The sequence below is a fragment of the Microchirus variegatus genome (assembly GCF_963457635.1).
Source record: "Microchirus variegatus genome assembly, chromosome: 13".
Lineage (NCBI taxonomy): Eukaryota > Metazoa > Chordata > Actinopteri > Pleuronectiformes > Soleidae > Microchirus > Microchirus variegatus.
The window spans coordinates 9,051,079-9,067,023 of NC_139814.1; the positions used below are offsets into that span (position 1 = coordinate 9,051,079).

The window sequence follows — 15,945 nt, forward strand, 5'->3', positions numbered from 1 at the left end:
TCCCAGCTGGTCAGAACTTGCACAGGCGTGTAGTGTGGTCAGTGTTACAGGAAGTTGAAGATGCTCCGCTGTTGGTCTTTTGCTTGTCCTGCAGCTTTGTCGTCTTTGCGGAGCCTCTTCGCTGCGGGGTTCAAAGCCTCTCTCTGTCCCCTCTTCTTCATCACCTGACGACAAAACACATGCGTTAAAGCAGACAAGACAACCATGACATGAAAATAAGTTATTCAGTAAAAGACAATGCAGTGTTGTCTGGTTCTGTCAGAGATTTCTTCCTGTAAAAAGGGAGGCTTTTTTTTCTCTCCACTGATCCGCCTAGTGCTTGCTCATTGTGTGAACTTCATGATGTTGTCTATGTACAGATACTTGAGATAATGTATGCTTTTATTTGGTGCTATACAAATAAAATTTAATTGAAGGTTGTATTGTAAAAAAAATTTTTTTATTTTAATTTAAAAAAAAGTTTTATTAAAAATATTAAGGTTTTTCAAGTATATTTTCAGCGATGAATAAAGATGTTTAGAAAAAAAGCCAGATGCACTATATATTGTAGCAATAGGATTAAATAAGAGTGTTGGGCTTTGGCTCCACCTAGAGTCCGTTTACAGAATGACAACTATATTAATCCCCCTCAGTATCACATGACTATCACACTTGGAAATTTCTGTTTTTGCGCCATTTTTGCACCATTTATAATCATCACAGCAATGATTGTATTCATGGTTTCCAACTTTAAACTAAGTTATGTCAATTAAATAATTGACAAAGCTTCAATTGTTGTTTCTTCCTTTTTTTGAGTTATGTCATAAACTTCCAGCCAACTTCTTACTGAACCACCAATTCATTGTTGTGCCATTTCTCTCACTCACCTGTTTCTGCCGTGCGTTCGATGTCGTGCCGTCCTTCTCTGGGGAAAGAGTTTGAAACAGGAAACCGCGGCTGTTTCTCGGTGCCAGAGGATTCCCATCTGAGATGGAGGCCAGTTTCTGGAGTACAGACTGAGGCTGATTCAGTAGTGAACCTCTCCTCACCTGGAAGACACCAGTATTTGCTTGATAAACATCATATAGAGAGGAAATACATCACTGGCATCCACTCACACCTCATCAGAAAGCATGTTTGGATGCTTTAATTCACCGATCAAAGGGCAGAAAAAAAACATTCCGAGTGAGTTTAGTGTTAATTTTGGATTTGTCACATTTGTTTTACACAGAAACAGTTTCTCTGAGAAACTTCCAGATATTTTCTCAGAATAAAACAGTATCGGGTGACAAGTGCGTCATATAATCCCTGTTTGAGAAAAAAAAGGTTTATGCAAGATGCATCTCACTTAAAGGCTGGCTGTATGCAGCTGGGTTATTTCATATATAGGTGAAGCAAAAAAAAGATATTCCAGTCTCTTACTGCTGTGGCAAATTAAATATTTACACGAACACGCAGAACTCAAAATTATTATTTAAATGTTTTCATCACATTGAAATAGATGAAATTCTGCTATAAGCAACCAACATTGGAAGGACATTGAAAGAAAACACATAGGTTCTATGTTTCAAAATAAGTTATGTGTCAAATACTTGAGCTATTTGTTGGAAAGTGTATATTATTACAATTTTTAACACTGTCAAATAGCTTTATCCAAATTTCAGACATGTTTCAAAACATTATCTTCTAACATTGGCAAGGATTTCAAGCACATGTACACAAACCTGTATAAAATGTCACCTACATGATAAAATGACAAACTTGCTTATATTTGTAAATGCAGATATCCATCGTAAATGCATGAAAGGTCTGTGTGTTAATCTCATAAAAACTGTCCAATGAGTCACATGGCAGGCAATTTACTAAGGGCAAGTTAAGAAATGAGAGCAGACATTGCAAAGAAACAGTCCTTTTAGCCAGAGCTCACACTGGAACACAGTATTCACCCCACGATTAACCCTTATGAACTATGACGTACCTGTGATGACGGTGACGGTCTCTGGAAAGGATTAAGAGCTGATGATGTCGTCTTCTTCTCCTCTGGCTGTGGCACCACAGCAGGTCCTGGTTTAAAAATGATGAAAGATAGTTTAGTGATGTAACCACTCAACCTGTCATAGCCTCCCAATATGATGACAACACATTTTTTCTTCTTTTTTTTTTAACAAAAGAATAGTTTCATTGTGATTAAATCATCATTTGTAATTACTTTTAAAGCATTACTGACTTTATCAAAGTTATGTCATTAAATGTTTTACCCTCTCCTTGTTACATGAAGTGACTCCCTTTTGGTTTGTAGGATGAGCCAATACGATGCTATTGGTATCAGTTTGATACTGGTCAAAAATCACTGGTAAAAAAAATATCAGCATTTTAGCCAAGTCACGCTGTGGACTATTTAGTTCTTCAAGTGAGAACAATATTTGTCACTCAGTTGGAGAACTATGTCTTTGAAATAGTATGGAATGCTAGCACAAAAAGGTCTAAAATTACTGTATTGTACCGATAGAGGTATCGGCAGATACACAAGTTTGTGATATTCTAATTTTTTTTCTCCATGGCGATATAAAGACCATTATTGTAGACCACACAGTGATACTAACCTTTCTTCTGCAGGGTCTTGGCAGTCACTTTCTTGGCCAGCTTCATAAAATGACTGTCTTCGTCTGCGATCCTTTCATCATCTGCATCCGCATCTTCTCCTTTTTTGGCTTTCTGTTCAGACTATAACAAAACATTCAATTTCAAATTACACATCAAATATGTATTTTCAAGTCATAATTACTGACATACAGGTGCACAGGACTCTTAAAAGAAATAAACACAGTTCTTATTTAAAAAACAACAACAATAACGACAACAAAAAACAGCACCACCTACTTGTTCTCTGAGCCACTGCTCTCGCTCAAGTCTCTCTTTTCTCCTTTGAACCTCACTTGGGTCGATGCCTTCATCTTCCTCCTCTTCCTCACCCTCTGGTCCCACTCTGTCTATGTCTAAACCATCATCTGGAGATAAAGATTCAAACAGAGACACTGAAATTAAAACACTGTAAGAATGTGTTGGGGAGTGTGTTTTCCATTTGACTATTTTGTATTTACTAGTTCTCTGCTGCTTGTTGAACATATTTGCTGTATGTACAGTCAGTTGTGTTTTAGGCTTCTTTAGTAAAGCAATTTCAGACTAGCTACTTGGTAATTGGAGGCAAAGCAGGACACAAGCTGATCTTTGGGGAGGGTTTAATTCCAGTGTACAGTAGCTGTAGGTGCTAAATATGCATATATTTCTTCATCCTTGAAACTCACCAATGTTTTTCCAGCGGAAGCGACGAGCTCGTCCGGGGCCATCGGAGTGCAGGTCACCATCAGCGAGGTAACGCTCCTGGTAGAGTCTCAGACGACGCTTGTCGTCATCGAGTATGTGCTTCCTTTAAAAACAGACATACAAACAATTACTTATAAAAGCAATCTGCATGTTTTTATTCAAGTCTTCATTGCACTTCTAAATAGGGCTGGGCGGTATACCGGTTCACATCAAATACCGGTTTTTATTTTTTTTAATTTTTGTTATGATATTTATTTTTAATATACCACCATACCGGTGTATTTGATTACACAGCATCCACTCAGCTGCGGTGTGGCTGTCTGCTTTGCGAGCGAGCGTTTCATTAATGTTTATATATTTGTTTCAATCACTGAATGAAGCCTGTCTTATTTGGAACAAGAGTCGGGACGTTAAATTGCTTGCACAACACTTTTGATCAGCACTCAGCATTTGTTTGTTTGTCATTTAAACCAGTATGAGCAGAGAGCGCAAAGCCTTGTTGGCACGGGGCGGGAGGGAGAGAGAGCAAGCGAGTGAGGTCTGCGGTTTTGGTCATTCGTTCATTTACTTATTTTTGTGTAGGTAATATGTTTTGAAATATGTTTAAACTTAAATAAACTACACATACATGTAGTTATGTCTCGTATTAGATTGTCCTGTTATTGACGTCATGTTGTCATCGCCTGACTGTCTGACTGATTGAAAGCCCCCAGATGCAGCGGATGCAAATACTATGAGAATAGCAAATACTATGAGAATATATTCGAATATCTGTGTTTTTTATATACGAATATCATTTTTGAGTAATTTTGACAGCCCAAGTAAACATGTCTTAGAATTAGGGATGGGAATTTCACACATTTTTAGAGTTGATTGTCGTGGTCCACATGTCGAATTTTTTGTAGACTTTTTTTTTTTTTTTTACAGCAGCATCAACAGCAGCAATGCGGGGTGTAAACTATTCAACACTGTACTACTTCATTTTATGCTCAAAACATGGCTGTAATGTCCATTATTGACCATCAGAACAGCGATAATAAAAATGAGGGGCAAAAAAAGGGGAAAAAAAGCGGACTCTCCATTGGAGAGTCCGTGTGTCGCCAGACGGCTCAGGTTTTTGAACCTGCACTCGTTAGGTGTCCACCAGAGTGAAGTACAGTGATCCTGACTGGGTGAGATGCCGTCTTCATTTCTGTAGCGCTTGTGTAATGTCCCCCACCCCCGTCCTAAACTTAAGCGCAACCTCGTTCGCACAGCACGCACACACACACACGCTTGGACGCGCGCACAGCCACTGAGAGAACGAGCCGGTGACGCGCGCAGCCGCGCGCCATCATGTCAGAGCACAGGGAGGCTGGACAGCAGGATCACCTTTTCGTGCACAGCTTCTTTAACCTCCGTGGTTGTGAACTTTACGTGCTTGTGACACTTTCACTTTTTTTACTCGTAATTTTTTTGTCGAGGTGCGCACTTGTCGATTGTCGATCTATTTGTCGACAAAAAAGTCCCATCCCTACTTAGAATGTCAAGAATACATGAATAATCCACATCAGCAGGTAACGCAGGGAATTTTTATAAAAGATATTGATTTGCACAGTCAAAGTTCTGTATTTTGACTGCAATTGTCTTTGCATTCCGATTCCTTACTTCATTAGAATCATGAGTAGCTCTTCTTTGTAAACAGCATCATTTTCTGGGGCCATGCGAACCTGTACTAGTGTGGAGTTATTCTACAGCATTTGTTCTCAAAGTGCGGCCCGGGGGCCAATGGCGGCCCGTAGAAACACTTCTGGCGGCCCGCAATGAATTACAGTTGATAGTTTTAATCCAGGAGCTACTAAGCTTGTTAAATGTTTATTGGACATTACTGGATACAGACCAACAAGTGTAAACAAAAATACTGGGTATTTACCTGGTTTCTATGTGGTGAATTTTAGTGTATTATTGGGTTATAAGCTGGGAATAAGCAGGTAGCTACAGCCCCCAATTACTAGCTATTTACCCAGTAAATATATGGTAACAGAAATGTGTTACTTAGTATTAACCTGTAATTAGAAAGTAAGAACAATGGCCAAAATACTGGGTAATTACCCAGTAAATTATAAAGCGTTATTATATTAACGCTTATATTACTTAACGCTAAACTGTAGAACTGCAATCTGGTCATTGAAATTATTACAAATGGGATTTCTTTCTGGTTTTTTTTTCCTTTGGCGGCCCTCAGTCCAATGTTGGGTTCCTAAATTGGCCCTCAGGTATCAAAACTTTGAGAAGCCCTGTTCTGCAGTATTCATGACAGTAAAATAGACCATCCTATGTTAATCTACTGCAGTAATTCTGTTCTCAACCACTAGAAAATGCTGTGAACACCTGATTATGAATGAAAAAAAAATATGGTCAGATACCGTGAAACCGTTCGAATTTTGAAAAATACCGTGATATATATTTTTGGTCATACCGCCCAGCCCTACTTCTAAAACACACAGTTGCTCAACAACAGTGTCTCCCCCAGTTTTCAATTCAACGCATTTAAGCCAAAGCTAAATGAATTATGTGGATTTTCACTGGTGTAATATCAAACGTGGTGTAAAAACGTGGTGTATCAAACGTGGTGTAAAAGCAGCTGCCACTCACATGTGGATCTTGTTGACCTGATCCTGTAGCTCTTCATCAGAGGGTAGGTCCTCCAGAAGCTCCTCCTCCTCGTATTCACTCCCTCCATCAGCGTCCTCGTCATCGCTGCCCAAGTCGCTGCCTGACAGCTCTGCCTCCGAATCCAGGTAGTCGTTCAAACGCCTGTGAACAACGAGAAGCAATTACAAGCTATCCTGCCCTGATTTAATTCTGCCACGTCACATTAAAGGGTGAAATACGCATGAGCAGGATTTTTTTTTTTTTTTTCAAACTTACATTTTCTTTTTCTTGATCCGAGAGGGCGCAAACACCCCCTCCATCTCTTCCTCTTCTACATCATTATCGTCTTCCTCATCAGCATCCTCTTCCTCCTCTCCGCCCTCATCATCCTCCTCCTGTAAAGCCACATCATTCGCATTATATATCTACATATCTAAAAAACTATACAATTAGTCTATGCCTAAATACTAACAACTGTATTACACTGAGGTTTATGTTTTCATATGTTTTTATTTTTTTTACCTTTTCACTTTCTATGTCTGACAGAAGCCGGAATTCACAGCCTTCTTCCTCCTCCTCTTCCTCCTCCTGCTGCTCTTCCTCTTTTTCACTGTACAGAGATATATCACCATTAGAATCTGTCATGACAAATAAATATTCAAAGCATATTCCTTGAACAAAATGTACTCAAATAATGAGTACACTAACACAAAGACCTTTGTACTGTACCTGTCTTTTGCTGGTGAGGTCTTGTGAGCAGAATCTACATTTGGTGGAAAAGAGAACAATTTTTTTTTATGTGAAACTGAAAGAAAAAATTAATGTAAAACAATGCATCGTCATATTTTAAAACAGTAATGTGTATGTAAATAAAAAAACTAAAATAAGATTGTTTCCACTTTTAACAACTACTACTTTTTAACCATATCCTTAGAAACAAAGGATAACACACTCATTTACCTGGACTAGGGAATTTTCCTGAGCACATTCCCAGCAGTTGCTCCATGCCACTCTCAAACTCTTCATCCTGTCCTCCCCCTTTACTCTCCTCTCTTCCCATCTTCTCCTCTTCTTCAGCCTGCGTAGGTGGAAACGCTCCAGAACACAATCCCAGCAGCTCATTCTCTTGCGTTGATCTGAGGGCTGCGTGCCGACTGGAGCCACTCGTTGCAAAGACACCAGAGCACAAACCCAACAACTCCCCCATGTTGGCGTCCATCGCGTTTTCATCCAAGCTGTCCAGGATCAACTGTCTCTTGTGGGAGTGAGGTGCACCGGGGCGGGGCCCCACATTGAGGAAGCCGTCTGCGTCGAGCAACTGCGAATGTGTGTCGTCTTCCAAAGAAAAGTGACCATGGGAGTCTCCTCCCAGACCAGCGACAGAGGCAACTGCACCCAGAAGCCCAGAGTCAGCACCAGGGGATGGAGGAGCATAGAGGTCCTGGGAGTCCTCGACAGGGAGGCAGAGAGATGGCTCTGATAGTTTCCCTGAACTCTGAGGAGGGAGAAGAAAAAACAAGCCGCAGTTTAAAGCTTTGGTGATTTTGGCCAATGTTTGAGCTTCTTCAACAGAAATAATGTACTACTTGCCCTGCCCTTTGTGTGAATACAGCAACAATACAAGAGCAAGCTTGGGTAAAACGCATTTATATTAACAAACTACTGAATGTGAATGATTTCTGAGCAGGAGACAGACATTTGTTAATGTTCAAAGGTTACACAGAAACAACATGGTTCCTACGTTGAATTTCTTTCCTGCATTTTCTATTCATTTTTCTACAATTATATTTTATGTAAATCTGCTCAATTTGACCCAAATTACTCTTTGCAGTGCTTTTTAGTGCTACTTTGTAGAGCACATGAAACGGTAATTGGTGTCATAACAAACAAGCAGAAGACATTTACCTTTAATACTTTCTTGTACAAAATTGAGTCACTTTCAATGACCCCTGTATACAGGGTGATTTTTCAAAAACCATCAAGGGCCTTGGTTTTTTTTGTAATTCACAAACCTTCAAGTATTTCAAGGACCCATGGGAACCCTGATAAACCTGCTGTGGTGGTTGCTTTAAATCAGTAAACTTATTAAATTATGACAAACGTTATCTTCGTTTATCTAATGAAATCTTTCCTTTCGTTATCTGACTCTTCTACAGGTGCTTTTGCAATCTGAATTAGAGCTGGGACGACTAGTCGACTTCAAAAATTTGTCGACATTAATATTTTGCGTCGACGTGTCGCCCCCCCCTGCCCTTTTTTTTCTGTTGAAGCCCCGTTCCAAACAACCTACTAGATGAACTCTCGATCCAGCCCAGTGATGGTGGTAAATATGCACTAGAACGCTCGTCGCCACTCGCATAGACAAGCGAGTTTAAAACATGAGAAGAAGAACTCAACAATGGCAGCGGCAAGCTGTAGCGGGAGCACCGAGGTACAAACAGCAAAAAAACACGTCTACGGTCTTCAAAGGTGTGGGAATTTTTTACCCTCAACTCTTCTAATAATGCGGTTGTTTGCAGACTATGCAAATTTACTTTGGCGTACCACAGCAGTACAACAGCAATGCACGAGCATTTGAAACGAAAACACCCTGGAGCGCTGGTTCAGGATACCAGCAAAACTCTGTATGCTCTGTTGATTTTCCCCCTTCCCCGCCCTGAAATGTTCGTTTATCAAGCAGTCGCAGTAGTAAACCAAAGAGAAACGCTACGTTAGACAGCTGTTGTCTAGTTATTGATTCCGTTTAATAGAGAGTCACACAGACAGACAAACATACATACTCTAATTGTAAACAATTAGTCGTCAGAGTAGTCGACTAATCGAAAAAATAATCGCTAGATTAATCGTTTGAAAAATAATCGTTTGGGACAGCTCTAATCTGAATGAACTCTGCAATTGTGATTAACCCACACAGTTTGGGGAGGAAATGTAATGAACAAACAGACTTTTTATGCATGTGTGTGTATGTGTGTGTGTGTGTGTGTGTGTGTATATATATATATATATATATATATATATACATATACACACATATATACATATATATATATATATATATATGTGAATAATACCTTAGAGGCTGAGCCAAGGAAGCTAGGCCTGAAGAGGCTGGGGGAAGGTGAGCGGAAAATGGAGGAGTTGGAGATGCCTCTTCCTGTGGAGCGCTGATGATTGACTGGCTGGTAGGACGTAATCATGAAGCCTGCAAGCTCAAAGCTGCTGTTGTGGCTGTTGTCCTTTACCAGGGACAGAGAGTCGTCCTCTTCTGGAGACAAGAGCGTCAACAAAACCATTATAACCATGCTTAAAGCATTTGCATTCTTTTTTTTTGTCAATAACATCTGTTTTGAGTGTACAGCCAAAGCAGTAAGTTTTGAATAACTCACCCATCTTATTACTGCTGTCCTGTCCAGAGGGACCAGACCTTCTTATGCTGTCACTAAAACATTAAAAAAAATTAAATTTACCAACTATGTACAGGAAACGTATAATTATAGGAGGACACAACCAGAGATGCCAAAAAAAGGTACCCAGTGCGAGAGCAGGAGTTGCCAGGGAAAAGCATGAGTGTGCCGTCTGTGTTAACAAGATCCGGAGTCGGCGAGGGTCCAGTGAGTGCCACAGGAGAAAAGCTCCTGATAGCACAAGACACACTGCCTTCCTCCTCCTCCTTCTCATCTTCCTCCCCATCATCACCTCCCAGTAAGTCGTCTACACCCTTGGAAAGAGAAGATCAGGTGTGACGTAAGAACAAACGTCTGTATAAACTAATGTGACTGTTAACTGAAAAAGGAAAACATAATCGTACCATTTCTTCCTCGGAGTCTGTTAGCTCTTCCTCCTCCTCCTCTTCTTCTTCCTCAGCGCATTCTTCATTGTCGAGTCGATTCAGCTCAGCCTTGCGCACCCTCTCCTCTTTCCTCCGTTGAGCCATGGCGAGCAGCAGGCGCTGCTTTAGGGTCAGTAGCTTTTCCCCTACACAAAAAGACCAGAAGATGCAAAGTTAAGAAACACCACAATTCTCTCATTAGCGTTTGTGCAAATCCCCTATTTTTCACATGGCTCCTACTTTGTATGTAAATGTGAAACAGTTTACCAATCTAGGCCCACCTGTCCTGACATTGAAAATTGCTTGGCATTAGATAAATACTTTGTATGGACATTGGTTTCCTGCTGCAATCACTGGGTATTTTAAAACAAATAATGCCTTAGAGCAGCGGTTCTCAACCTTTTTGAGTCCGACCCCCAAATTTAACATGCAAGGATGTCCGTGACCGCGGTTAATGAGGGGTAAGGCATTATTGTCTATCAGATGAGAGTTTGTCAACCATTATCATTGTGTTTTTCTGGGTTTCTGTAGCATTTCTAAACCAGTAGATGATGCCAACTGTCGATTATTTTGATAGAAAAGGGTATGAGCCAAGTAGGAGGTTCTTTGCAGAACAATCGATACACAGGGCAACCTTCAAGCAGAAGGATTTAGAAAATATAGACAGTATATGAATAAATGAGTGAACAGTGAAACCTAATATGAGGCAGAGACATCAAAGCAACCTTCATGTCTGTGCTCAATAACAGCTCAATAACCCCAACCCCTAACCCTAACCCTCCATCATTCTTCACCCCTTAGTTTCTGTTTTCATGTTCTTCACTCCGGGACCTGTTCACAGTCTTTTTGAACTCGCATAACAAAATCAACTAAATAGCACCATAGTTCTGCTCATTACAACCTGCATTATATGAAAATGCAAAACACTAATTACAAATTTGACAAATTCTTTATAGAGATTTCCATAGAAAATCTAGATCAGGGGTGTCAAACTCAAATACAGAGTGGGCCAAAATTTAAAACTGAACAAAGCCAAGGTTGAACAAATTAACCTTTTAATAGGGACCCAAACAAGTTTTGCATTGAATATTGAACAAGCAAGGCTTATATAACTTTATAGTGACATGCAAAATCGAGTTTCAAATAATAATAATAATAATTAAAAAATATCAATGGCATATCAAATAAAATTTTTATAAAAATTGAATGCACCCCTAAATACAGGATAAGCGGTAGATAATGGATAGACAAAAATTGAATGCCTCTTTTCTATTTGCAAACTTCTGAGGTAAATATCAAAATAAACTTTTTCCACAGGCTAATAATAAATTTGAAAATAAAATAACAATAATAATAAAAAACAAACGAAAAAACATCAATGGCATATTAAATAAAATTTAAATAAAAAATTGAATACCGGCGGGCCAGCTCTTATGTTAATTTGATATTGCCTCAAGGGCCAAATGAAATTACACGGCGGCCCGCGGGCCAGAGTTTGACACCCATGATCTAGATTATCATGTCATTGGCATTTTTTAAGACCTTTAAAGATTGAAGGATTAATTGTTGTTCTGAAGGATCTGTGGACACCCAGTAAAAGTGAAATAAAATATGTGAAGCTGTTTTTAAAATGTTAAAAGTAGTACATCATGCATTTCACACACAAATTCTTACCAGGTTTTGTTGGCACTGGCTCATCTGCTTCCCCCTTCACAGTGACAGTGACCGACTCAGTGTGTAACTCTTCCTGCCCAGACGGGGTGATGTCTTTGCGGACGATGTTAAGCTGCATGGTGCGCTCTGCTTTGGGCCTTGCAGGAGCATGGACTTGACGTAGGTATCGCTCTTTTAAAGCCACCACCCCTGATTGAGGAGGACACCAAGGTTAAGGCACATTCTTGTATTACAGCTTTTAAAATCCTTAAAGAATCATGACTTACCGGGGTTGAGCTGCAGGGGCTCAAGCTGAACAAAGGCTCCATCATCTGGACACAGTTTAGGAATGGGTGGGGGGACCAGTCCAAGCTCCTTCAGTCTGGCCAGTTTGTCCTTCTTGGGCTTGGTGGGTTGCGGTGTAAAAGTGGTTGCTGATGAAGAATCAGTGTTCCCACACTGAGCAGCTACAGGCTCCACAGAAGCCACAGATACAGACTGCTTGAGCAGGGATTCAGATTCAGATGTGACTGCAGTCTGGCTTTGCTCTGTGGGGACAGCAGAGGTTTCCTCCCCAGAGTCATTAATAGTTTTCACAACATCATCTGCTGTGACTGATTCCTGCAGACTCTCAGAGAGGTAAAGCATCAGGCCAGATTCCTGGTTGGCATCTAATCCTGTCGTTTCTTCTGTGACCTGGTTGTGGCTTTCCTGCTGAGGTGAGGAGGAAGCGGCTGGGTGAGATAAAGGCTGAATCTGAGTGCATGAAAGATCCAGAGATGTTTCCTGTTCTGTTTTTGGCTGTTGGGGCTTCACATGTGGCTCTAGAGGAGGTGGAGGAGGAGCTGCTGGCGTCTTCAACATCATGACTGAATATTTTGTGGATCTGATGAAAATAAATCAAATTAAATCAAATTTAGATGTGGATAATCAACCTTGTGACCACTGATTACATTTGCATGTAATTTATGAAAGCAAATTTAACTTCAACTTGGCCAACAATTACTGTGAAGTTAACCAGTAGCTGTCTATTATAAAATAACACCTTTTGGGTAAGATTGTAACAACAGTTTGGATATTTTTGTGTTAACCGGTGTCTTTACTTCAGTAAAGCCATGGCAGGACCCTCAGGTCTGGATCTCTTCTTAAAGAACTGGTCAATGGTCTTGGGCTGAGGCATGTGGTAGGGCAGGCCCAGCGTGGACTCTACAAAGGCAGAAGAACATGTCGAGGACCATGTGTCAGTAACATACATTTAAGATAATCCAAAAATTTAAACACAAAAATAAAACACAAAAGACAAGAAATTCTTTCTTACCTCTGACCAGCCTCTGAGACTCACTGTGGAGATGTTTCATTGCCTCCTTGCTGGCACGTGCAGCTTTCCTCTCCTAAAAACAACACGTAGAAAATAACGTCTTAAGTTGCGTATTACCTTTATAGCGTTATGAAAAAAATTGCATTTTGGCACTGCATACCTCACGCTGAGGTTTCGCTGGTGCCTCTTCATCCTCCCCATATTCTTCATCCAGGACAGGTTCCTGCATTAATATTTAATACTGATCACACAACAGCCTTTCAAGCAACATTTACCAAAGTGTCGGTCTACACACACTCACTTTTAACCCATTGACGCCATGAAAGCATTGCCGAATTTCTACTATTAGAGCCGGGAGAGCGGCAGCACGTTTTATTCTCTCATAGAAGCCGGTAAAGCGGATACGGCAATTTTCGGGGTGGATATAAGGGTTCTTCGGGACATTGTTTTGAAATTTCTTCGAGCAAACATGGAGGACTGACATTGGAGAGATTTCTGAAGGCAGTGATTTTGAGGAGTTTCTAGTCTTCAATGAAGTGTGAATGTTTTATGTCTTAACCATTATCGCCGACAATGATTAAATACCGTAATCGACAGAGTGTTTACAACCGCGCACCAGGGGTGACAGTGGATTTACCTGCAGATGCCACAGCGCTGTAAGCACCATCACATGTGAAGCAGACTGTTACAGTCATTAAATGCTGTTCTTGTTCTTCACACTCCATCAGGACTAAATCAAGGCACTGACACAAGTTGATATTACTTTATTTTCTTACAGTTTTTTAATTGAAAATAGTTATTCACTTTACTTTTACATTTTTGTATCTAAATAAACTAGATTTCCCAGGAAAGCCACAGATGTAAGCTCTCAAATACTTTCTGAATTGTGTTCCTATATCTGCTACAGAGGCTGAGAAATCAGTCATTTAGTAGGCATTGAACCTCAGGTATTAGAGGCATTTTTTCCAGGCGCTTCAGGCCTTAATGGGTTAAAACACATTTCTTTATAACATTTAACACAAGCATACAAAATAAAAAAATCATTGCCATGATTTAAAAAGAGCAAACAAAAACATGGAGAAAATTGATTATACAAATTCAAATCATCGTTTACATACCTTGTGTTTTTCCATCTTGTGCTTGACTGCAGCTCGGATGGCATCCAGGGACTCTTCCTCCTCCTCGTCATCATCATTGAGACCGGTGTCAAACAGATCCGTGTCACCCAGCAGACACCCGCTGTCGTTCAGAGCCCGAGGAAGAGGGGTGTCCTGAGGAAACAGGAAAGTTGTAAATCTTTCAATCAAGAATTTCATCTTCCGTAACCCGATTTCTTTTTTGATTCCTCAAAAAGGTACCAAATTAAAATACAACCATGCCTTAGGAAACATACAGAGTGACATGACCATAAACATGTATTAAATAAACAAAATAATAAAGTACTTTTATGAGGACGTCAAGTATATTACACGCAGTCTGAATGGCAGAGAAAATGTATCAGAGAGAAACAACAAGCCACACATACCTCATCAATTACAGAGAACCTCTCTTTCTTTTTCAGTTTTTCCACTGCTTTGCTTCGTTTCTCCTTCTTCCCCTGATGCCTCTGGCTCTTCTCCCTCTTCTTGCGTTCCTTTGAATTTGCTTCCTTTTTCTCTTCATGCTCCTCTTCCATCACTCCTTGTTTCTCTTGCTCTGACTCACTGTCCTCGCTGTGGATCGGTGCTCTGCTTATTCTCTTCCTCTTCTGTGTCCCCTTTTCCGTCTTCTTGTCCGCCTGACCCGTCTCCATGTCCTCCCCGCTGGAGGCAGACAAAACCAGAGCCTCAGCCATGTGGACACTGTCAGCCTCCTCCTCCTCCTCCTCACTGTCTCTAATGGCTTTACGTCGTGACTTCCTGTGAGCTGTGATGTCTTCATCATCATCATCAGAATCTGGAAGCAAAGTAACAGTTTAATAACAGTCAAACTTAAAACCAGGAATAGTGGAGTTTGAGATGTTACAGGCAAGTACTGTGAAATGTATGAGGGTAAAGATGGTTTCTCTCATTTTGAGCCTCATTCACACTAAAATTAAGGAGTGTCTGAATTGTGACATCACAAACGCACCAAAAACAAAATAAGTAAGAAGAAAACAACACAAAGCAGCTCAGTAACATAGTCAAATTCGTTATCAATGTTATTGTTGTGTTACTTCACCTGGAAGTTCCTCTTTATTGATGGCCGTCTCTGTTACCATCTCCTCCACTGGAGAGCCCACCCCGCTGTCTGAATCGCCCTCTACTGCCGTTTGGGCCACAGCAGGAAGCTCCTCAGCCTGTGACCAAGAACACAGAAACATTATTCAACCATTTGTAGTGTATTCTTTGTTGCATTTCAGTCATTAAATAATCGTACAACACTAGGGCCGCACTTTCAAGAAAAAAACAATATGCATTATTGACATTTCAAAAGAAGATTGGATTGCAGCTGTTCATAACAGTGCAACTTCCTAGATTAAAAAAAAAAAATTATGATAGTATGAGTCTATTTTATGCTGAAATAATGACAAAATGGGGCCGTTTTCTCTAGAAGTTAAAGTTAAACATGGAGGTCGATCGTGTAGCTTCAGGCAGCCAGAATGTGGGAGAAGATACACCTTCCTTTCACTCTTTGCACACTGCTAGGTACGATTTCCTTTTGTTGGTAAGGTTGTAAATTCAAGTTAAGAGTCCCGTGAATTACAACCGACATATATTCTAATAGTATTGAGCACAGTCAAATGTCAGGAGGACAGGTTTAATCGACGTGACACTGATAACCAGCAAGCCATCAGACGGCTAAACCTAACCTAGCAAGCAAGCTACCTAGCTACAGCTAACAATACTAGATATTTGCATCTTTTGTTTAACTGTGAACGCTGTTTCATCTTATTTTATTACCTCTAACTTACAGTGACATGTGTTTCAACTTGATAACAACGTGTTCTATAACTGGCAAAAAAACTACTTTGTGATTTCTGAGAAAATTTCCCTCACCTGTTGTTGAGAAACCAGCAGGCTCATCTTTGTCCGTCGGCTAGTTTACACTCTTCTATAAAAGGAAGCCAGCGTCGACGACGATTTCACAAATCTCGGCAGCTACAACAAATGTCAATAAATAAACGTCTGCGTGAAGAAGGGGCTATTTCACACCGTTACAGCACATTTACAGAGCGCTTTAGCCGAGC

General features: G+C 40.4%; 1 protein-coding gene across 1 annotated transcript; it reads right to left on the reverse strand.

The window, feature by feature from the left end:
• Positions 1 to 44: 44 nt before the first annotated feature.
• Positions 45 to 15,781, reverse strand: clspn (claspin; the record flags this gene model as incomplete). Its single annotated transcript, XM_083899464.1, has 24 exons — positions 45 to 164; positions 867 to 1,028; positions 1,958 to 2,043; positions 2,583 to 2,703; positions 2,860 to 2,987; positions 3,285 to 3,406; positions 5,938 to 6,099; positions 6,214 to 6,332; positions 6,460 to 6,547; positions 6,667 to 6,700; positions 6,898 to 7,432; positions 9,009 to 9,202; positions 9,324 to 9,376; positions 9,468 to 9,655; positions 9,746 to 9,912; positions 11,441 to 11,629; positions 11,707 to 12,305; positions 12,523 to 12,625; positions 12,738 to 12,810; positions 12,898 to 12,960; positions 13,856 to 14,008; positions 14,263 to 14,672; positions 14,937 to 15,054; positions 15,755 to 15,781. 24 exons carry the CDS (start codon positions 15,779 to 15,781, stop codon positions 45 to 47), a joined length of 4,014 nt encoding a protein of 1,337 aa, XP_083755590.1.
• Between the last annotated feature and the right edge of the window lie 164 nt (positions 15,782 to 15,945).